General features: G+C 41.9%; 1 protein-coding gene across 1 annotated transcript in view; it reads left to right on the forward strand.

Annotated features, from left to right (window-relative positions):
- Positions 1-230: 230 nt before the first annotated feature.
- Positions 231-23,917, forward strand: part of C6H3orf70 (chromosome 6 C3orf70 homolog) — a 77,298-nt gene continuing 53,611 nt past the window's right edge. Inside the window, exons 1-2 of the mRNA XM_075829727.1 lie at positions 231-540; positions 4,855-5,108. Coding sequence (XP_075685842.1) covers positions 4,925-5,108 — 184 coding nt within the window. The 5' untranslated portion in view covers positions 231-540; positions 4,855-4,924. The remainder of the gene's footprint in view (positions 541-4,854; positions 5,109-23,917) is intronic.

Raw genomic sequence — 23,917 nt, forward strand, 5'->3', positions numbered from 1 at the left:
TGTATATGTGTATTATTTGTGTACTAGTGTTTATGTGTATTATTATGTGTGTGTGTATATATGTTTAGCACTGTATATGTGTATTATTTGTGTACTAGTGTTTATGTGTATATATATATATGTAGCACGCCGCCAGTGCTTTGTGTCTGTCACTCTCCTCCGCTGGCTCCTGTCACTTTGTCTATGGAAGGGAATGTAGCGCCTGCGCAGTGCCGCCCTTCTTCCACACACTGAGCTGGGTCCAGAGAGAGGAGCGGCCGGAACTTCATTGGTGAGTGCCCGGTGTGGAGTGACGGTGTCTCCCGCACATTGTCCTCGGTGCTGTCACATATAGCGGTAGGAGAGCGGCTCTGCACCGGGCGCCGGGGATGTACAGCTGAACTACCGCGGTCACTGCTGAAGACTCGGAGCTGAGTGACTATTTGTGGCTCACAGATTCCAGTGCTCGGAAGTTCAGCGCTCCCTGGGGAATAAGAGGAGCCTTTTGGGCATGGATCTCCTGCCTCACCCTCCACCCCCAAACCCGTCCGGGTGAAATAGGTGAGAGTTTGGTCACTTTTATGTTACCAGCAGAATCCTCCGTTTTTATGTAAGTTGTGTGTGTGGAGTACAACCCCAATCATGTTGTCTATGGATCCACAACACCCCAATATTGTTGTCTATGGAACCACAGCGATCATTTGCAACCTTTTAAAATCCTATTAATTATTGGGAATATTTATGGGTCTGTTAGAATTTTGTTGTGGGCGATAATGCACGTATGGAACAGACTGGTCGTAGACGATCAGATGGGTGGAGATCATTTGTATCATTACGATGAATCTGTTTATGGGACTTACTGTGAATTTGGATCTATAAACATAGACTGGAACGTTAAGTGTTAACAATATTCCTTCACTATGGCCGGATAAGAGAATAATTGTGTGCAGCTTGAGGATCTTGTGTTTCCATGGGTATGGAAGCGTCTTTGGGCAGTATTTGGAGGGCAGTATACAGCCTGGGTGCTGACAGATGCCTATGTGTGGATGCAGTCTGCCCGCTGCTCCTGGATTGAGGAGAAGGTGTCCCTGATGTCTTATGTCATACACAATTGTTTTGACTTGTCTTCTACATTTAGGGTCATGTCCATGAGCAATGTACACGACACGATGCCCAGATACTTGGGTTATTATGCACGGACATCTGCTTAATTTCATTTGGATTATGACAGTTTACAACCCAAATCAGTAATGTGTCTGCCATTAAATTATGCAATTGTTTTAAAGAAAACGTGTGGTGTCCTATTTGTGAGTGACCCGATTCCGGGCGTTACAAGCGCATGGGCTGGCTTTATATAGAAAGCCTTCCCTTTTTCTGGGAAATGCCTTTAGTTGAGGTTTTTTGTTTTGCCGCTGGACGCCATCAGAGATTCATTTTTATCAGATCTGAGGTTGGTGGGATTTGGTGGCATCTACACCTGGCTATAAATGTAGGCATCAAGCAGTCCGAGGGGTGTCTCTATGAAGGCAGATTTATGGGTTCAAAATATAGGAATCCATTCCATTGACTGGAAAATCTTTTGGATCTGCTTAAACGTTGTTCTTGCTTGATCCATCGTTATCCTGAGTTATCCTGGCACCCCGGACCTAGGGCAACCCACGTTATAAAGCGTAATGATAGACAATGACATATGCCCGACCGTCTATCTACTGAAAATAAACACCAGTACCTGCCCGTCTAGGACAGTGCTCCTCACCGTTGCTAAGCCAAGTACCCCCTACTCAAATAGTGGATGTAGATGTGTATTTCTGCCTCTCACCAAACTTTTAATAGGCATGGGCTTTTTAATTTGGCTTTAATTACTTCAACTATTTCCTTTACTAAGACTGGCGTAAGTTAGGAACCTCCATCGCATATTCCGCCATTTTTGACTGGTAAAATAGCGATGACACCCGAGTTGGCTGGTGTCCGTCGTGCGATGACACTGTAACAGGTTTTTGGTTGCTGTTATAAACAGAAGCTGCAACGCAAATGTGAACAGAGCCTTACCCTGTTGCTTGTCTACATTTTGGCTAATAGAGGCGGGCCCTGTTTGAAGGACCCCCTCTATTCATGCAACTTATTTGGACACAATGTCTTTAGGGTATGTTTACACATGGCAGATTTGTTGCAAACATTTCTTCAACTGTTCCTTAATTAGGTTTGTAAAATCCATGAACATGCTGCAGGCAACCCCCAGGTGTATGTAACAGATATTCAGGTGCCGAAATTTCTTCAACCAATCTACCACTTTTGAACAGACCCAAATCTACATTGGGTTATGTTCACACATGGCAGATTTGCTGCAGCAGCGGATTTTCTTGCAGATTTGCACAGCTCTCTACTTTTGCAGTGCAAAGGGTGAAATCCACTCAAATACGCCACAAAATCTTCAGCAAATCCGCAACAGTGTGCTGCTAAAGCAACACTAAACAGAAAATTATCCTATTTGGTCTCAATTTGCAATGAATACTGAAAAATACATAAATAAATCTTCTGTGTGTGTCCCAGGGGATCAACCTTTTCCCCCTCCCTCAACCTGTGTCTGTCTGTACAGCAACTGGCTGCTGCAGGAGCATCCCCCCTCTGTCCTGTCTGCAGTAGGACACAAAAATGGTTAAGCCCCATGCCTTTGGATAATCCCAACGCTTTTAGGTAAGCCCCACCAAACAGCCGAGAATGGAAGAGATCAGGTGGAAATGAACTCCTGTGTTCTCGGCAAGGGTTTCTACAAGACTGACTGTTTCCGGAACATGTAGAAAATCCTGCAGAGTTTATCTCCTGTTTACTTTTATTATTTATTTGTTGGTTTAGTGTTTCTTTAAGTTAAGGTTCTCTTACATCTGCCAATTTTGGGACGGTACAACGAGCGCCGATCAACGAGACCTTCCGATCGGCGCTCCAGTCACGAGCTGGTATGGGGATGAGCACTCGTTTCTCCGATCGCTCATTCCCATACATTATTATTGTCGGCAGTACGTCTCCCTGTTTACACAGGTAGATCTGCTGCCGACAACGATAATAGTTTTAGTTTTTTGAAGTGATACGATCAGCAGATGAACGAGCGTTTGCACAGGTCAATTATCGTCAATGAGCGTTCTATGAACGATCGTTTGCACTATAATTGGCCCGTATAAAAGGGCCTTTAGCCCTTTGTGTTTCTTCACAGGGTTGGACAAAATCTATTAGACTTTAGGGATCAGTTAGTCCTCTTCAGAGGTAAATTGATTTTTTTAGTAGCCTGGAAACAAGAATTGCCAGGCATTTAGGAAGGAAATTCTAAAACGTTCTACGCCAGTATAAAAGCAGGACAAATTTACTATAATATATGACAGAAATTAGGGTCAATTACAGCGTAGTTTACGCTAGCAGATGACTGGCGCACGGATGGTCAGAAAGGCGCCTCATTTGTTAAGAGGTGTGAACAAGTTAGGCGCCTCTTACGCCAGCGCTCTTTCGATTAAGACCACGCCAGTCTTAATTAATCCCCTCTTAGGCCTTATTCACATGAACGTGTTTCACGTTCGTGATACGCGCGTGAAAATCACGTGCATCGCACGGACCTATGTAACTCAACGGGGCCGTTCAGACAGTCTGTGATTTTAACACAGCGTGTGTCCACTGCGTAAAACTCACAGCATGTCCTATACTTCAGCGTTTTTCGCGCATCACGCACCCATTGAAGTCAATGGGTGCTTGAAAATCACGCATTCCCAACGGAAGCACTTCCGTGTGACAAGTGTTATTCGCGCAACCGCAGTAAAAAAAATGAATGTAAACAGAAAAGCACCACGTGCTTTTCTGTTTACAAACATCCAAACGGAGTGTCATAATGATGGCGGCTGCGCGAAAAGCACACAGCCTCGCATCCATATGAACAGGACACACGGAGCTGACACCCTGCTGCCACGCGCACAAAACGCTCACGTTCGTCTGAATCCGCCCTAACAGTAATGAATGAATTAAAGATCTGCATTTACAAAATTTGCAAAAATCACTGGAAATTTAACCCTGGTTGGTATGTTCAACTTGTTGCATTAGTTTGGAAACCTGATCTTTAGATAAAATTGGCTATAAGATATTAGCGGTATTATATAATGATGTATTTGAAATGTCATATTTCTTCGCTCTCTAAGCAAATTTAGTTGCGGATGTAATTAGTAAAGTGGTTTCTTGAATATCTGCATATGAGATCTTGTGTTCTGAGTAATATACAGAATAATTGACGGCACAAGTGATGGTAGTATGTCTTCATACAATCTTCGAGGCAATCCGGGGTTGTTACCCGTTTCTTTTAGGTCCCGTTGCCCAGACACAGATGAGGTAACTGTCACATATAATTCTACTAAATCTAGAATGAAATTGCTATAGATTTTGTTGTTTTTTTTGTGTGTTTTGGACATCACGGTGTCCTATATGTATATGACCCTCTAGTATACAGTAGTTATATTCTGTTAAAGGATTGTTTTGGTTTCTTGTCGAGTTTTATTTTGACAACATGGTGAGAATCTCATAACATTAATAGATAAAAAGAGGCAACTATTAGCTCTGTTCAATATTTCCGTGTTGACTTCCACGTTCATTCTCAATAATAAGACTAGAGAAGGAAAGGGTCTTCCAAAGAGATCTAATAAATACCTTATAGTGCAGCGCGAGAGGGGGCATGTGTCTTCAGCTTAACCCATTTTATGTCACTTGGAATAAGAATATGGTACTGACTGTTATCTGTTACCTTTGGGCTTTGCAATATGTCTGTGTGTGAATTTGTATCACTCTCTTGTAACTTTTTTTTTTATTGGTTTTGCTATTTTGAACTAAAAGAGCATTTCCTTTCAGTTTCAGCCATCCTGTGTTCACCCAGCTTTCGGGACATCTCTCTTGCATCTGAAGAGGCTTCTCGGCTGAGATGACAGCCACTTCTGCCCAAAAGTGCCTGAAGAATGATAAGGTGGATGAAGCGCAAGCCTTGGCTAGGAGCTGTGCTGGAAGACCGGATTTTAAGCCCTGTGATGGACTATCCATCTGTGCCACCCACAGTCATGGCAAGTGCTTCAGACTCCATTGGTGCTGTCACTTGGGCTGGTGCCACTGTAAGTCTACGTGATCTTTTTCTTTATTTTGAAAATTGGGATGTGTGTGTCTCAGGCTCTGCTCACATCTGTGTTGGGAGGCTCCTTTAGGAGTCTCTGTTGAAAATTCCGTAAAAAAATTCTGGACAAAATATCGCAACCTGCTCTACAATTTTTTCCCAGTAAAAATTATGGACACCATAACGGAAACCCGATGGAACCCTCTAAAATAAATGGAGTCCTTCAGCACCGTTGGTGTCTGTCGTGTGACTGATCCGGCACCACCGTTATTTGTTTTTCTGTTTCTATGACTGAACAGGAATAGCAATGCAGATGTGAACAAAGTCTAAAACTAAAGGGCAGTTCGATGAAGGGAAACAGTTGTTGAGTCCGTATCAAAACGTCAATAAAAAAAAAACACACCCTCTAAAACAGAAATGGAAAAAATACTGTTCTCTTTAGGAGGTTGGTAGACTAATCCAGAGCCAGAATGACTGTGGCTCAGCAACTTTATTTAAATGTAAAAAAAAAAAATAATACATATACGAATACAGAACAATTATTAACGCAGTCTAAGTTCCTCAATGAGCTCAGATAGGCATGGTACCAACTATAATGTATTTATAAAACTTTTCAGCACTGTTCTGAGGCTTTTAAGACTCTTTTCAGTCTACAACTTCTTTTCTCAGCCTGTGGGAGGGCCAGCTTGCCTGGCTGCGTTTTTTTGGCTTTTTTTTCTGGAGAAGCCTGTACAAGTTGTCAGGATCTCATCACTCACAGACTGTCACTGTGTTTCCCCTTGGAGTTCAAAATTGGAGTAAGAAGATTTATTATCTGTGCATGAATGAAGTTCTGCCTGGAGAAGGCCGGATACTGTAAATGATCTGCAGGTCCTGTAACACGCACTTTACTCAAACTGCACTATGATTGGCTAATGCAAAATTAGGGATAAGAGTGAGGAGAGAAGTCCATTTGGGTTCTCATTTTTTTAACAATCTCAGTGATATATTATGGCTTATATGTTTTGTTTTATGTATCATTTGTTTTATAATGAATGTAAGTTAAATATTTTTAATAGAATATTTATTAGAAGTTAGATTTTTGGCATCATAAATACATATTGTGCACAAGTCACCATATAGCAATATGAAAGTTTTATACAAGTGGTAAAGATTAAGATCAAGTGCAGAATAGAATCAGAATACCTCATGCAAAAAAATCTTCACAACACATTTCACCCTTCATAAAATAGTATTTTAATAACATTCACTGATGCACAAGTGAAGAATATATATCATGGTATTTTTCTCCAAAATGTGTATATGGTATAAATAATAAGATCTTGAAAGGGCCTTCTGGTTTTATGTATGTAACATTTAATCATTGGATAGAGAAAATCTATACAACTTTCTAATATACTTTGACCCATATGTACAAAGACTGTCGTTTCATATGCCAGTCTTAGGGCTTATTTACACGAACGCTGGATTTCAATGGGACTATTCACACGGCCGTTGTTTTAACGGACCGTGTGAAGGGTTCGTTGCAAAATAGAACATGTCCTATTTTCTTCCATTTTTACGGATCCCTTGATAGACTCAAATCTGAGGGTTCCGTGAAAACGGGTCCCGCACGGGTGCAACTCGGACTTGAAAAACTGCTCTTTTTCATGTTTGAGTTTGCACTCGATCGTGTTAATAGGCCCTTAGTCAGAAGCCCCTTAGTCAGAAGCCCCAGGCGTAAGATGCAAGTAATTTATTAAGAGACACACGCCTCTTAATAATTTACTTGCATCTTGTGCTGTCTGTGCACCTGAAAGTGAAATCTATGGCAGCACCAAGCCAAGTTTTTGTTCTCAGTTAACGCTGCTCTGTTTTTAAGATCACTGCTTACTGTCAGTCAATGGAAATTGACAGTTGAGGACCCAGACAGACCAAATATATCTCACAGCTGAGGAATTACTACAATTGGATACAGAGTAGGGAATTTTTGTGGCCTCCAGACTGATACTTTGCAGCTGCACTGATACACTGTAGCAAACTATCACGACAGGAGGGAGATTTGTTTTTCTAATGTGTTTAGCTTATAGAGAATTACTTAGGCTGGATACAGTTGTAACAAACTTTCAGACAAGTGTTTGGCATGTACTGGTTTTCCGCCTCTGGATGTAAAATGGATCCATTATAGATCCTGTAAAAAAAGAAAGCCATGATGCCCGTGTGAACCGAGTACACTTGTCTATAGGCACTGGAACATGCGGTTCAGAAAAATAATTGAGTATAAATTACATAGTATAAAGCACTGGGTGACCCTACTCAGTAACTCTAGTGGTCAGTGGTCTGACACTTCGTGGCTGAGTCGCTGTGATTCCTAAACACTTCCACTGTGCAATATACCAGCTGATCGTGGAATATCTAGGAGGGAAGAAATTTCACAAACTGACTTGTTGCAATGGTGGCATCCTATTACAAGACCACGGTCAAATTCAGTGACCTCTATAGAATGACCCATTCTTTCACAAATGTTTGTAAAGTTGACTGCATGGCTAGATGCTGGATTTTATACACCTCTGACAGTGATTAAGAGGGGTGTCCCAATACTTTTGCCCATATAGTGTATCCGTGAGATCCTGCTATATATTCCTATACTGCATGTCACTCACATACATGTGCTATTATTTTTTTATTGGATGTCTAAATAGATTCTTACCAAGTGACTGATAAAACATGTGTATGTATGCATAAATGTGTGTGTGTATATATAGAAACCACAATATATTAGTTCCACAGTAATACAGGATTGCAGTGGCGGCTCTGAGATCTTGTGTAGTTATCAGGACTCCCACACTACATATGGCTTGCTGTTCTGTGCTGAGTGACAAGCATGCCATATGTGTCCAGTTTTGAGAACAGCTAGGGAACACTAGGCACGTTACCAGAATTAATGCTTTAGTTTTCTGCAATTCCGCTGTATTTTATAGCTAAGAAGGGGTTAACCCAGGACAGGTAGGCTCTGCCGTAGGGAACATTATTTCCCACACACCTATAAGATTTTAGCATTTAATAGACTTTACAGATCAGGTCCGTTTTAGGTTAAAGAGAGCAAAATAATTTGACATTTTCCTGTATTTTGTGTCATTTTACATTTACTCTTTACAGTATTGTGGTGTTTATTGCCCATTGTCACATCATCCAGTTCCAGTTTAGGCTTTGAAGAGGTTTTTCTATACACCCAAAGATATATTTTTTTTAATGCTCTAACCAGATTATGACTTCTCTGAGTGGGTTAACATGAAGGGGAGGGTGGCAGGAAATTCCAGAGATGACAGAAAATCTTTAGCTGAAACAAATGGATTCTATTAGTCTCTCCCAGAACCATCCATTTGCAGCTCTTAATGCTGCTGGTTAGAAGATCATGTTTTCCTAATGAACTTACTGGAAGAAGATGCTGAACGTGTGTCATTTAGCCTTGCGGTGGTCTTAGAATTTTTTAGAGTCCATTGTGGTGCTTACAAATAAGTTACTGTACTGTATAATTATGTACATTTTGAAAAATATTTATTAATAAGATGCATTCAAGGTTTCTGTACAGTGTCTCACCCGCCTATTTTCCATCTTGCAAGGCACTAATAGATGTGATGTTTCCCCTTACCACGATGCAGTTTCCTCTTGCCCAATTATTCCATAGTGCTGTGCACATGACTTAAGGAGTATCTGCACTTTCAAAAAACTTGTGATATGTCATAGAGACATATCAGAAGTTTTAATCCGTGGGGGTCTGGGTCCTGAAATGAAGGTGCACAAGTGTTCAGCTGAGGACCCTGCACCTTCGGCTGGGTTGTAAGCCCATGTTCAGCCTGACAAGGAATACTTTACACCCAAGTCCCCCATATGGTGTTCCGAGTCCGGCTGAAAATGGGCTCATATCTTTGAGCCTGTCCAAGGAATTCAGCCGAAGATGCAGGGCGCTCAGCTGAGTACTTCCGCACCTTCGTTCCAGCAACGGTAGGGGTCTCCGCTATTGCTCCATTCAAATAGGAGACTCAAGACATCCTCTCCGTGGATCGCTGTGGGTCCCGATGGTTGGATGCCCAGCAGTCAAACACTTATCACCTATCCTGTGGATAAGTACTAAGTCATTTTGGTGGGATAACCACTTTCAAGAGTATCTTCATTTTAAAAAACGTTTGAGTTTGGTTCGAACTCCCAGCGATCAAACACTTGTGGATAGGTGATAAGTTGTTTTGGTGTGATAGCCCCTTTAAATCTGACTAGGAACCCCTCCTCCACTCAACCCTGTTTACTGTATTACTAAAGACGCATTTTTGTTGGGGACTAAGTTGGATTCTGAACATTTACAGAGAGCCTGCAGGCAGGGAAAGAGGTGAGTGAACATAACACACTTCCTTGATAATATCTATTATAAAGTTTCACGTGTTTATATTTATATCATATTCACATGTACTACTCATTTGTCGTTTCTGCAAAAATATATAATAATGATAGGTATACTTTAAAGGGTCGCTGTCACTTTTCTCAACTTCTGACATGTATTTGAGACATGTTAGAAGCTGTGATCACTAAGGGTCCAGACGCTGGGACTGGCACTCATTGCTTGAATGAAAGGTGGCCAGCGCGGGCCCCCGTTCGGGAAGTAGCTTCGGGTCCAAAAGTGGGTCTACCACAAATGTCTGTGGTGACACAGCCTCTTTAAGTATAGGTGGGAGTACGGGGAGTATTTTGGGAAAAGTATTTAATGCATACAACCATTCAAAGAATAAGGGATCATCAATAGAGATGAGCAAAAATTCTCTGGTTCACCGTGCGGAAGAATTTTTGCACCCATCCACAGGATCTGCCATAAATGTCTCATTCTCTGGAGGAGCGGCTGCCTCACTAGATGGGAGAGAGGACCCCCGTTTTCCAGTTAGGTGCAGTTCCCAGAGTTGGGACCTGCATCTATCGGACATTTATGGCAAAACCTGTGGATACGGTATAAATGGCTGGGATGGGAATATCCCTTTAAATATTAGAAAAGGTGCAATTCAGGACCACTCCCTCATATACGGATGAAGCCATCTTTATCTTGACTCTGATAACTGCTGCAGCGTGATATCACGCAACAAAAGCCATTGAAAAAGTCAAGTAAAAGTTGCATGACTCTGTGTATTTAATGCGTTTAATGTCAAGATAAAGATGGCTACATTCACTATCTTGTCTAAAAATAGAAAAGCATAACTACAAGGGAAATGCATTTCCAGCAGCTGTCCTTTAGAGTTCTTTGTCAATTTTATAGAACTCCAAGTACCAGCATCTTACCAAAACATCAGCAAACCTGGGGGGTTTCTAAATAGAGCCTACGAAACTCTTAGGTCTCATGCACACGCACGTAAAACCATCCTTAATTACGGGCCGTAATTACAGCCAGTAGACTTCTATTGGCCATGGGTACCTCCCCGTATGCTTACAGGAAGGTGTCCATGCCGTTGAAAAATATAAAAAATGTCCTATTTTAGGCTATAATAACGGCACGGGCAGGCCCATAGAAGTCTATGGGGCTCCCGTAATTACGGGTGACTACGTGTGTGCACCCGTAATTACGGGAGCGTTGCTAGGCGACGTCAGGGGATAGTCACTGTCCAGGGTGCTGAAAGAGTTAAACGATCGGCAGTAACTCTTTCAGCACCCGCGACAGTGACTACCTATCACAATATAGATCAACGTGTAAAAAAAAAGAGAAGTTCATACTTACGCAGAACTCCCTGCTTCTTCCTCCAGTCCGGCCTCCCGGGATGACGTTTCAGCCCATGTGACCGCTGCAGCCAATCACAGGCTGTAGCGGTCACATGGACTGCTGCGTCATCCAGGGAGGTTGGGCTGGATGTCGAAAGAGGGACGCGTCACCAAGACAACAGCCGGGTAAGTATGAATTTATTTTACTGCGGAAAGGGCTTTACCTTCGTGTGTATGAGGCCTAAGGCTGGGTTCACACAGTTTTTTGCTTTCCGTTTGGAATTTTAAGGCAGATTTTCCTTTGCCTGAAAGCCGATTTTCGTCTGTGGCCATTGAGCGCCGCGGGTATAAAACTCAGCGAAACACTCTTTCTCTGCCTCCCATTGATGTCAATGGGAGGTCAGAGGCGTAAACGCCTGAAGATAGGGCATGTCCCTTCTTTTTCCCGCGAGCCTTTTTTCCGCTCACGGGGGGAAAAAAACACCTCTGCCTCCCATTGAAATCAATGGGAGGCATTTTCGGACGTTTTTTGGTGCATTTTCTGATGCGGTTTCCGCGTCAAAAAACTTGTAAAAAAAAAACTGTGTGAACTGGCCCTAAGAATTCTGTGCGATGTAGATAGCTGGCAAAATAAGTCCAATAGGGGTTGGAAATGGGCAGTAACGCACCTAGAAATCCCCCTATAAAAAAAATCCTGCGTTTTCTACTGCAATATAGCACCACTTTTTTTTTTTTTTATAACCATAATCCTCGATTTAGTCTCAAATAGGGAATGTATACAATACCAAGTGCAGATCACAGACGTTTTTGGCAGCCTACGGTTTGTTTACTGATCCCAAATTACTCTGCAGCATGCGGTTGATAAAGTAATGAAACAATGGGGAAATTGAACCCCCACCCCCCAACCCTCCTGAATTCATATTCGGATACTGCCACGGTGGATAGCAGCAGTAAGGCCCCATGTACACGGCCGCAATTACGGACCTATTCATTTCTATCGATCACGGACACCTTCCCACATATTTGGGGGAAGGTGTCCGGGCCGTAGAAGGCCTCCCCAAAAGATAGGACATGTCCTATGTTTTGCTTTTTACGGACCGTGCTCTCATACTTTGTATGGCCAAAAATGCGGGTGGCTGTCCGTGCCCGTAATCACTGACCGTGCAAAGTAGTTGAAAAGTGGAAGTGTACAATGGGTATTCCATGAAACAAATAATATTTGAAGTGATTCCTTATTGTAAGTAAATCATTTTGGAAATTATACTAATTAAACTTTTGCTCTTTTTCTGGTTAGCAGCAGATGCAGATCCATGGGCTATGTATACCTAGAAATGTGATCTTCGGCCATGTGCACTAGAGCACTGAATATTACAAATCCAACTTTTCCATTTCTTTGTGTTGGTAATAGGTCTGGGCATGCCCAGGATTAGAAAAACCTAGCTGCTTTCTTTAAAAAACTCTGCCACACCTGTCCATGGGTTGTCTGGTATTGCAGCTTGGCTATATTGAAGTGAATGGGGTATGAGTTGCAATGCCACACACAACCAGTGGACAGGTGTGGTGCTGTTTTTGGAAGAAAGCAGCTAGGTTTTTCTAATCCTGGACAACACCTGTAAGGAATGTTTATAGAGTCCTTGCTCATGTCCAACGAGAGAGTGGCATCATACAGACCTGAGCTGTAATGTAAATCAGCTTTTGTAGTGAGCTTGTGCTTATAGATAGAAGCCAGTGTGAAGAAGCAGAGCTGCAGCCAAAAGCAGTAGTGCAACCAACACTAATAAAAGCAAAAATAATGGGTAAGCACACCCCTGGTAGTCAATTACGTACACTTTTTAGACCACAACTGCACACTGTCTTTACAGGGGTAATCTCATTAGTGCCCAGTGTTGGGCTGAATGCACACTTTGCGTATTAGGCTGAATGCACACGTTGCGTATCACGTGTGGATTTGCCGCACGGATTTTCATGCAGCAAATCCGCAGCGTAATGCAGTATCAGCAAAGAAAATTAGATTTAAAAAAATCTCATCTACATGGCGCAGATTTTTTCCTGCGCGTAAAATGGACCTGAGGTGCATATTTTAAAATCTGCAGCATGTCAATTTATCCTGCGTTCCCACTTGCGAATTGTATCCTACTAGTTTTACAGAAAAACGCACCAAAATACGCATCAAAAGGTAAATACCGCACCTAAAAACGCATCAAAAAAACGGCTGCATTTTTTTGGTGCGGATTTTCCACATCAAATTGCGCAACGTGTGCATATAGCCTTAGTGCCAATGCACACGATGCGTATTACAAGCGTATTTGTGTGCGCCAAAACCGCAGCGTAATACAGTACCAGCATAAACCATGAGATACCAGGTAATCCCATGTTCACGCTGCAGTATTTTTCGGGATGTAAATTGACCCACGGTGCGTATTTTTGAAACCGCGGCATGTCCGTTTATCCCGCGATTCCGCTTGCAAATTCTATCCCCCGCAAAACCCGCAGCATGAAAACGCCGCCATTTACGCAGCAAAAAGTAAAAACCCCAGAGAAAAATGCATTAAAAAAAAACACACCTTCTGGTGCGGTGTTTTTCCTGCGCTTTTTCTTGCGGTTTTGCTTTGTATTTTCCGCAAACTCAAAAACGTCTGAAAATATGGAGCTGTTTTCAAGGGAAAACAGCTCCTGATTTTAAGACTTTTTTTTTAAGCCACTCGCGATTTTCGCGGCGTTTTTCGCAGCATTTTTACGGTCCGTTCACACACAAGTTTTTTTACACGTTTCTTGACGTGGAAATCGCGTCGGAAAACATGCCAAAAAACAGCCAAAAATGCCTCCCATTGATTTCAATGGGAGGCGGAGGCGTTTTTTTCCCACCAGCGGAAAAAACGGCTCGCAGGAAAAAGGGACATGCCCTATCTTCGGGCGTTTACGGCTCTGACCTCCCATAGATATCAATGGGAGGCAGAGAAAGCGTATTTCGCTTCGTTTTTTTGGCCGCGGGCGAAAAACATTGCGAAAATCGGTGTGCAGGCAGAGCAAAATCTGCCTCAAAGGCTATGTTCACACGGAGTATTTTGGGGGAGGAATATCTGCCTCAAAATTCCGTTTGGAACTTTGAGGCAGATATTCCTCTCCCTGCACGCCGATTTTCGCAGCAATTATCGCGCCGTTTTTCGCCCGCGGCCATTGAGTGCCGCGGGCATAAAACAGCGAGAAATACGCTTTCTCCTGCCTCCCATTGAAGTCAATGGGAGGTCGGAGGCGGAAGCGCCCGAAGATAGGGCATGTCGCTTCTTTTTCCCGCGAGGCAGTTTTACTGCTCGCGGGAAAAAGACGCCGACGCCTCCCATTGAAATCAATGGGAGGCGTTCTCGGGCCGTTTTTGCCGAGTTTTGCGACGCGGTTTCCGCGTCAAAAAACTCGGCAAAATACCCCGTGTGAACATAGCCTTAAAGTGCTGTTCTCAAGAGTTTATAGCAGGGATTGGACTGTGTGTTAGGAACATATGTCTTGTCCATGGCCAATGGATACAATAGAAATAAAATACATCTGTTCCGCAGTATGAAATGTGTAGCCTTATAAAAACTGCACAGGCCAATGAAAGATAGAATTGTGTGATTGTGGCTGTTACCTATTCAATATCTCTTGTGAGATTACAGATGTTTGCTCACAAACGCCATGCCACAATGATGTGGAACTTTTTAGATTTAGCAGCAGAACCTGATGTCATTTGGTTGATGTGACAACCTGTGCTCGGCCATAACACACCATTAATGGCCGATTTTACGTTCACACTTAATTTGACGGTTAATGAATTACACAGCGTTGTCATTTCTGCATCGCACTTAACGTTCTCACATCAACCTATGGGGATAAAGGGAAAAGACTGGCACCTCATCCATGAACATGGTGTGGGCCATTGGAACGTCTTCATGACATTTTACAATGCATGACTAAAAGGTTATAAAACACTGTTTTAATTATGATAATTGGTATATTCATTCTGTAGATTTCTTCGTGTGATAACTAGATTTGGCCTCTTAGCTCTCTGATCACATTTCTACTCTCCAGTTGCCTGTAGCAATCTCTCACTTCAAGCTGCTATAAAATAATTTAAGATTCCCTTTTTGTTGAATTAGAGCATAGCTTTGCTGGGGCTTCTGAAGCATATATAATAATATTCTGATAAATTTGCATCAAAGGAACCCAACAATCCCTGGATCATGAATCATTTTCAATTATCAGGTAGTTGTAGAGTAAATGAATTAAAGCATACCTCCAGCCTCCCTGGCCAAAAATAATTTTAAAAAGAACATATTCTTGCCCACCCCTAGAGGATTAAAACGATACCGCACTTGTGCCGATCACAGTTTTTGTCCCGGAGATAGTGTTTTATAGTACTCACTGGTAAAATTCTAGATTTTTATTTATTATTGTTTATTTTCTCCATCATGAAAGCGGGCTGGCGCTTCCGCGATCTGACGTGTAGTACTAGAACTGTGTACGACGCACAGTTCCCTTACTTCCCATGTTTCCCTCCACCACTCGGTGCATGCAGGCTCCTTCATCCTCCTTATGGCACCAATAGGAGAAGCCCTTGATGGAAACCAAACTTGAAGGGGTCGGCAGGTCGCCACTCATACGGAATTCGACAGAAATCCTCCGTATGAAATCAGAAGCATATGGAGGTGTAGTAGAGTGCCCATGGACCTCTATGGGAGCTCTATTACCACTCCATACAAAATGGAGCTGTAAAACGACTGTGTGCATATGAGGTCTTAGTATGCAGCTGAAAATGTAAATTCTCTGACACAAGACAATACTAGTGTCACTAATTGTTAATCGGAGGAGTCTTCTAATTGATTATCTTTACTACATCTTTCTTATCAAGACTTAACAAATTTCAGTTGGAAGCAATTCTTAAGCTATAAAAATTACTGTACTATCCGGTTCATAGCTAAAGGGGTTCTCCCATCTAGACCACCTCTGCTTAAGCAGGGCATACACGTTAGATGTATGTCGGCCGAACTCGACCAATTTCAGCAGGACAGGCCAACCATCTAATGTGTAAGGTGGCATCTCGACTCTCCCCCCGACGGCAGATGTGTCGGGGCAGAGAATGATTGCGCTGATGAATTTCAACATACCCAATCCTTTTGTCTTAAAGGGTAACTAAACGTTAAACAAACTTCTGACATGTCATAGTGACCTGTCATAAGTTTTGATTGGTGGGGGTCCGAGCACTGAGACCCCCACCAATCACTAGAATGAAGTGCCAGAAGTGCCCTGCCGCTTCATTTCTGTTCTGCTTTTTCTGGAAATCAATGTATCGGAGTACGCACTGAATAGAAAGTCTATGAGCCCGTACTCCGATACATTGGCTATCCGTAATAAGCCGAACAGAAACGAAGCGGGTGAGCGCTCACACGAGCACTACTGCCTCCGCGTTTTAGCGATTGGTGGGGGTCTCGGTGCTCGGACCGCCACCTATCAAAACTTCTGACATGTCATTATGACATGTCAGAAGTTTGTTGAACGTTTCGTTACCCTTTAAGCCACTGCCAGAGGTTTCTGGCAGGGGCTTTCTTCCTATTGAAAACACATGTTTGCTCAGCCAAGCCTGCATGTGTATGAGGAAATCATTGGGAATGGCTATTAACCGAATTATCATTCGGTCAACAGCGATCTAAAGTGTATGGCCAGCCTCCGAATTAAGCCATCTTGGCTAATTGCAACTTGTCCACACATGGTCGTGCCGAGTCGACCAGAGCAGGAGCTGCTCTTTTCAGAGGCTCTCTGCTTTGGCTTATAGACAGAGGTTTGTCCCCCTTTATGATGGTATAATATGCCATAATACGGCATACGAACTGCGTTATCCTTATGGAATAACCCCTTTAAAGAGTATTTTTTCCAACAACTATACATTTTTGTATTGTCATCTTAATCTAAATAGGTCGAACGTTCTGTGCTGATTACATTTAAAAAATCTTAATAGTGGTCGGATCTCCATTTTTCTGATGCAGAGCTCCAAATCCCATGCATATCCATATAGCTAAACGATAAAATGTTGTCTTAATGCAGCCGCCACTAAGGAGCTAACTGCATACTGTTTATACATTAAACTCTATGATGAAGCAGTATTCACTAAGCTCCTTAACGCCTCCTAGTGGAGGCTGCAGACACCCAGAATTTTATCAATGAACTGAAGGGAATATGAAGGTCTATATCAGAAAACCCAGAGCTCGAACACTATAACGTTTTTTCCTGAAGTTCAGAATTTTGGGCCTTAAAAAAGGGATACTACAGTCTATAGCAAAAAAATGTAACTACTGGAATAATATGTTAACGTTTTACTTCAGCTGACAGTTAAACTCTCTACGTATATTACATAAAGGATTATAGATGTTATTACTGAAGTCCCATTTTTCTTTATTTTTTTTTATTACTATCTGCAACAGTTCATTAAATAGTCTTCAAGAAAAATAGAATACACAAAGACTTTAAAAGCTGTTAACATTTTATAAAGGAAAGTACTTTTTTGTGCTGAAAAGCTCATGAATTATATACCAGCTTTATAAAATGTTTGTCAGGGTATTTCATAACATCCTGTCAAGTGATTGCAATTGTGTTTCATCGTAGGCTATAGAAAAAAAGAACCTTGAAAAACAATTCAGAGTCCAAATGGAAGGCCATGAAAAATGCTACAGTTTTAACTCTTTTATTCCCAGTAGAGATCGCAAGCACTTTGTAGCAGCTGGTACTCATATGACCATTTACTATATACAAAAATACAGTGATAATATCTGAATGGAAAACATCTGAAATCCTTAGACTGTGGCTAGGCATAGTTTTTTTTATTTAATTTTTTTATTTTATTTTAGTGAGCGACAAATCACTGTCCATAGGAATTTATTAGACTAGGGCTACACATAGAGTATTACTCTCTGTATAGAAAATCGCTGTGATAAATCGCTTTCCATAGGAATGCATCAAGTAGCGTGAAAAATCGCTGCAGACAAGAGCTCTGAAATCCCAGCATCTGGCGATAAAAAAAATAAAGGTCTAGGAAATCCCTTCACTGGAGACAGCTATGCATTCCTTTAGACAGCAGTTTTATCACAGCGATATCACAACGATTTTTTTTGTAGTCCGATGAATATTCTGGGGCAGATTTACGAAGACTGGCGTTTTACATGCACGCTTCTTCATACGCACTCCTCTTCATAAATCTATTGCCTCTCCCGCTGGCTGTGCGCCACAATTGTGGCGTAACGACTGCAGCTGTGCACCATACATCCTCCTGCCACCCCACCCCATCAGTCATAAACGAAAAAAATGTATACCCTCCTCTTGCTTCTCCCCATTGGGGTCCCCTCATGCTCCCTCAGCATGCCGTGGCTCATGCAAAGTCCTGCCTAAACGTTCTGATTGCTGCGTTACATACAATGTCCTTACGCTGCTCGGTGACCATACGTTGTATGAGCCGGAACCGGTTTAGGGAGCCTGAGAGGATTCATGTGTGAGCATACAGTACATATTTTTTTTTATTGTCGAATAGGGAAGGAGGGTAGTTTAATCGGGAAGTGGGCAAGGTGCGGGGACCGGCAAGGGCGTCTTCCTTGCTATTCCCCAAAGAGTGAAATAACCCAGCTGGTGTAGATTTCCGCTATAATGTACGCCAGTTTTCTGGTGTAAAGTATAATAAATTTGTCAGGCCGCGGTGGCTCTGGCCCCCTTTTGTAAGCCATGCCCCCTCTTCAAAAAAGTTTCGAGGGTGGTGTAAAATGCCCAAAAAGTCACAATTGATAAATTCCCCCCTCTGTGTGTAGCCATAGTCTAATGCATTCCTAGGGACTGAAATTTATCGCTCACTCTATATAAAAAAAAGTCTTGGTCTAGTCCCAACCTTAGCGCTGATAGACCCAACGGTACCAAATGGACATAATCAGGACCGCCTCGGGATGTAAACTCGAATGTTACCATTCATGGACAGCAAGCAGAGTGAAAATAATGATGAATGAAAGCCCAAGGTATGTAAAACCAGGGATGAAGAAATCCCAGGAGAAATGTTGCTTGATTTTGCTGTTAGTGTATGTAGATTCTTATTGCTGGCTCATGGACTCTTACAGTCTAAGGTAAAGTATCTACTTCTGTGTTGTAAAGTTACAGAACTTTTTATTATGCAGTGAATAAAATGTACATAACATCGAAGACCAGGATCATAAGATTCATGGCAGTTTGTAGAAACTCTGGCTAATAGGGGAGCCTGGAAGGGGGACCCCTCTCCATGACGTCCTTCCATGTGCCCTTTTAGGGAATATGGGCGAGGGTTTTAGTAATGAGACACATCTAGTAATATGAACATTTTCTATGCAAATACCATTTATCTGATCCTATATACTGCATGGAGCAATGCTTTCTTCTAGAAGGTTCTTCACCCTTGTGGTTCTTCATTTCTCTGGTGATGTATACATGCACTATGTTATACAGTACATTACTGTGGTCCGGATATAGGGCTAGGCTTGATTTGTTCTTTGAATGCATATAATCAGTGTGTTTACATACATTTGGGTACAGATTAAATGCATTCACAGGTCTCGTCTTGTTTTGTAGGTGACATTGTAACAATACGGGGTGTAACAATCTATTCGTTGGCTGTTTGCATTGTATGAATTCATTTGCCTAATTCTCATGTTCTGACTTGCGCTGTATACTTGCTAGTTGGGTTCTTTGATTTGCAGTTTAACCCATTATTGGGCAATTGTATGTAATTATTATAATCCTTGCTACAAATCAAAGTTTACAACCTCTCGTCTGTTAAATGCAGCACATTGTGGGTGAATATAAAATTGTGCATTTGAAGCCTTGTAGAACCGTGGATAATCCAAATAAAGACTGTGACGTTCATCAGCCACCTTTTTAAAGAGGCTCTGTCACCAGATTATCAAATCCCTATCTCCTATTGAATGTGATGGGTGCTGCAATGTAGATAACAGCAAGCCCAAATTATGAGCAATTTTATATTTATGCAAATTTGCTTTTCAATGTACAACTGGGCGTGTTTTCTCGTTTTTACCAACTGGGCATGTATTGTGTTTTTACCAACTGGGAGTTATGAATAGAAGTGTATGACACTGACAAATCAGCATCATACACTTCTCATCGTTCCCACCCAGCTTCTTTCACAGCAGACACAGCGTGACGCCACCCACAGGTCCTTCAACCTTGTCGGCGGACAAAGAAGATAAATCAGCTCCAGGCGTCCAAAAGGTTAATATGCTCGTCTCTAGGGAGTTTGCTATGCTTACCTGCACATGGTGATTCTGCTGCAAATTCAACTGTACCCTCTGACGCCTGGAGCGGATGTGTCTTCTCTCTTCCAACGCCAAGGTTGAAGGACCTGTGGGTGACGTCACGCTGTGTCTGCAGTGAAAGAAGCTGGCTGGGAATGATGACGTCACCCACAGGTCCTTCAACCTTGGCGTCGGAAGAGAGAAGACACATCAGCACCAGGCGTCAGAGAGTACAGTGCAGGGTATGTGCAGGTAAGCATAGCAAACTCTCTAGAGACGAGCCTATTAACCTTTTGGATGCCTGGAGCCGATGTATCTTCTTTGTCCGACGACAAGGTTGAAGGACCTGTGGGTGACGTCACGCTGTGTCTGCAGTGAAAGAAGCTGGGTGGGAACGATGAGAAGTGTATGATGCTGATTTGTCAGCGTCATACACTTCTATTCACAATGGCCAGTTGGTAAAAACACAATACACACCCAGTTGGTAAAAACACAAGACACGCCCAGTTGGTAAAACGAGAAAACACACCCAGTTGTCCATTGAAAAGCTCATTTGCATAAATATAAAATTGCTCATAACTTGGGTAAAAAAATCACATTCAATAGGATATAGGGATTTGATAATCTGGTGATCTTCGTTTTAGCGATTTGGTGGGGGTCTCACTGCTCAGACCCCCACCAATCAAAACTTCTGACATGTCACTATGACATGTCAGAAGTTTGTCGAACATTTAGTTACCTTTTAAGCTTTTATTATAAGGTCAACCTTTTTGTTTAATATTCAAAATATATGCCACAGAAATTCTCCCTACATAAATGTCTTACTTGCTCTTAGGCTATTATTAGGCAAACATATGCCAAAAGAATAAATACTTTTATCTAAACTGTATAGAAAAGCGCGGTGACCTATGCAAAAAAAAAAAAAAACACAACATATGCAGCGCAATATGTGTTTATTTTTATTTTTTTTTTTACGGGTATCCATGGCAGAAGTATGCGTGTATATATGTGTATATATATATATATATATATATATATATATATATATATATATGCGGCATATGTTCAGCAGACCATTTCAAATGCCTGCCAAACGTAATCAGCAAATGTGGTGTGGAGCTAGTTTTATAACGATACTTGTGGTGCCACTCTGTATGGATGGCATGAATTAACTTATTTTCCTATTAGTATTGCTTCCATGGGTGCACATGTGAACAGGGAATATAGGCAGAGACCTCCTCTGCAGGCGGAATTTCTAACATAATTCACGAGTCCTTTACATGTAGTATTGTTATTATAGGAGATTTAAAAAACAAAATATAACCAAAAAGAAGCACACAACTGCATATTATGATACATGGAAACAGGATGACTATTCGCTTTTAAGATTTTAATAATTGACAGGGATACAATCAATTTGTCACACTAAATTTAGCAATCCAAAAATATATTATATAGGCAATTGTGGTTGGATATGGACTCTACCACCAAGGATGTATTTATCATCTGCAGGAATTCTTGAAGAAATTTTCGTTTTTAACACTTCAATTTCCTTATGTTTATAATTTCCTTATTATTTTTATTCACTTTAGAATGAACAGTGGGGATACATACTCACAAGGATCCAGCATATAATTTTGCATTCCTAGATTCCTGGTCATCTGAGGCCTAGTTGGCTGCCTGACCACGTGAACTTGGGACCCATTATTTTTAATCCACCACACTTCCGTTTCATATGACAAGATGATCCATTATATCCGCCTTTTGCGGTTTTACAAGTCCTACTTTTCCTAATAATCAAGAGGCATCAGGGCAATGAATTCAATAAATATACGGTGTCTTATGGAAATTGCTATAGGGTCTACTTATCCTCCTAATTATTGGTTCACCCTACGAAGTAGCTGCTTCTACAGCAGATGCAATATATTTACACTATCTGACCCGAAATATGTCGACACCTGACCATTACACCTATACTAACTTGGACAACCGATTCAAAAAGCATGGCTGTTAATATGGAGTTGGGCCCCCTTTTGCGGCTATGACAGCCTCCACTCTTGTATAAGATTTTAGAGTGTGCCTCTAAGAATTTGTCCCCAACCAAAATCGCATTCAGCATTCTAATTCATCCCAAAAGTGTTCAATGAGGTTGAGGTCAGGGCTCTATGCTGGCCACTCGAGTACCTTCAACCTCCACACCAATCTTGTCAAACCATGTCTTTATAGACCTCGATTTGTGCACAGGGGCACAGTCATGCGGGAACAGGAAAGGGCCGAAGCTGAGACTGTTCCCACAAATTTGGAAGCATGAAATTACCTAAAATGTCTTTTGTGTGCTGTAGCATTAACATTATCCTTCACTGGAAATAAGGGACGTAGCTCAAACCCTGAGAAACATCCCTTGACCAGTTTCCCTCCACCAATTTTTTACTGTAGGCACTATACAATCCAGTACCGCCAAACTCACAATCGTCCATCAGACCTACATATAGTGAAATCTGATTCATCACTCAAGAGAGCGTGTTTCCAATGCTCGAGTGTCCAGTGGCAGCATGCTTTACACTACTCTAGCCGAATCTTGGCATAGCACATGGTGGTCTTCGGCTTGTGTGCAGCTACTTGACCATGGAAGCCCATTTCATGAAGCTCCCGATCCACAGTTCTTATGCTGATGTCCCTTCCAGAGGCAGTTTGGAACTGTGAGTGATACAACAGAGCATAGGCGAGATCTACGCGCAACGCGCTTTAGCACTCGCCAGTCCTTCTCTGTGAGTTTCAATAGTCTACCACTTCTCGGCTGAGTTATTATTACTCACAGATGCTTCCAGTACACCATAAAAGCACTTACGGTTGACCGGGGCAGATTTAACAGATGAGAAATTAAAAAAAACTGATTAGTGGCAAAGCTGGCATCCTATAACCGTGCCATGTTTAAAGTCACTGAGCTCTTCAATATGACCCATAATACTACCATGTTTGCCTATGGAGATTGCACGGCTGTGTGCGCGATTTTCTGCACATGTTTGTAATGGGTATGGCTAAAATACCTGAACTCATAAATTAGGAGAGGCGTCCATATACTTTTTCCCATGTAGTCTAGCTAATAAAAGGGTTTTACCACTTATCAAATCTTCTGAAATGTCAGAATATTAAATCTGTAGGGGTCTATGAACTGGGGCCCATGATGTTGCGCTGAATGAAGGCGTCTTTGTGCTTGGTAGAAAGGCAGACCGCTTCAGTTCTGTTAAGAGATGTCTCCTACAGACAGTACCAGTTCTAAAAGGCCTTTCAGTTCAGTCACTTCCTTTTGCACATGAAATCAAGTTTCTTATCACAAAGACCGATTGTAGGACCATCAGGAGCAATGGGGTTGTTGGAATAGATTATTATTAACCTTTAACTAGACAATTGGGTATACGAGAAGATTGATCAGCACAATCCAATTATAAAAACGATACAAATCCCTGTTACAATTTTAGAAATCTACTAATAATGAAAATCTGAACTAATGCATTGAAATTACATCTATGGGGTCTTAGGGTATGTTCACACGCAAACGCAAAATACGTCTGAAATTACGGAGCTGTCTTCAGGCGAAAACCGCTCCTGAATTTCAGATGTTTTTGCAAGTACTCGCGTTTTTCGCGGCGTCTTTTACGGACGTAATTGGAGCTGTTTTTCATTGGAGTCAATGAAAAACGGCTCCAAAAACGTCCCAAGAAGTGTCCTGCACTTTTGACGCGGGCATATTTTTACGCGCCATCTTTTGACAGCGACGCGTAAAATTACACCTCGTCTGAACAGAACATCGTAA

This window comes from Rhinoderma darwinii, chromosome 6, assembly GCF_050947455.1.
Source record: "Rhinoderma darwinii isolate aRhiDar2 chromosome 6, aRhiDar2.hap1, whole genome shotgun sequence".
NCBI classification, from domain to species: Eukaryota; Metazoa; Chordata; class Amphibia; order Anura; family Rhinodermatidae; genus Rhinoderma; species Rhinoderma darwinii.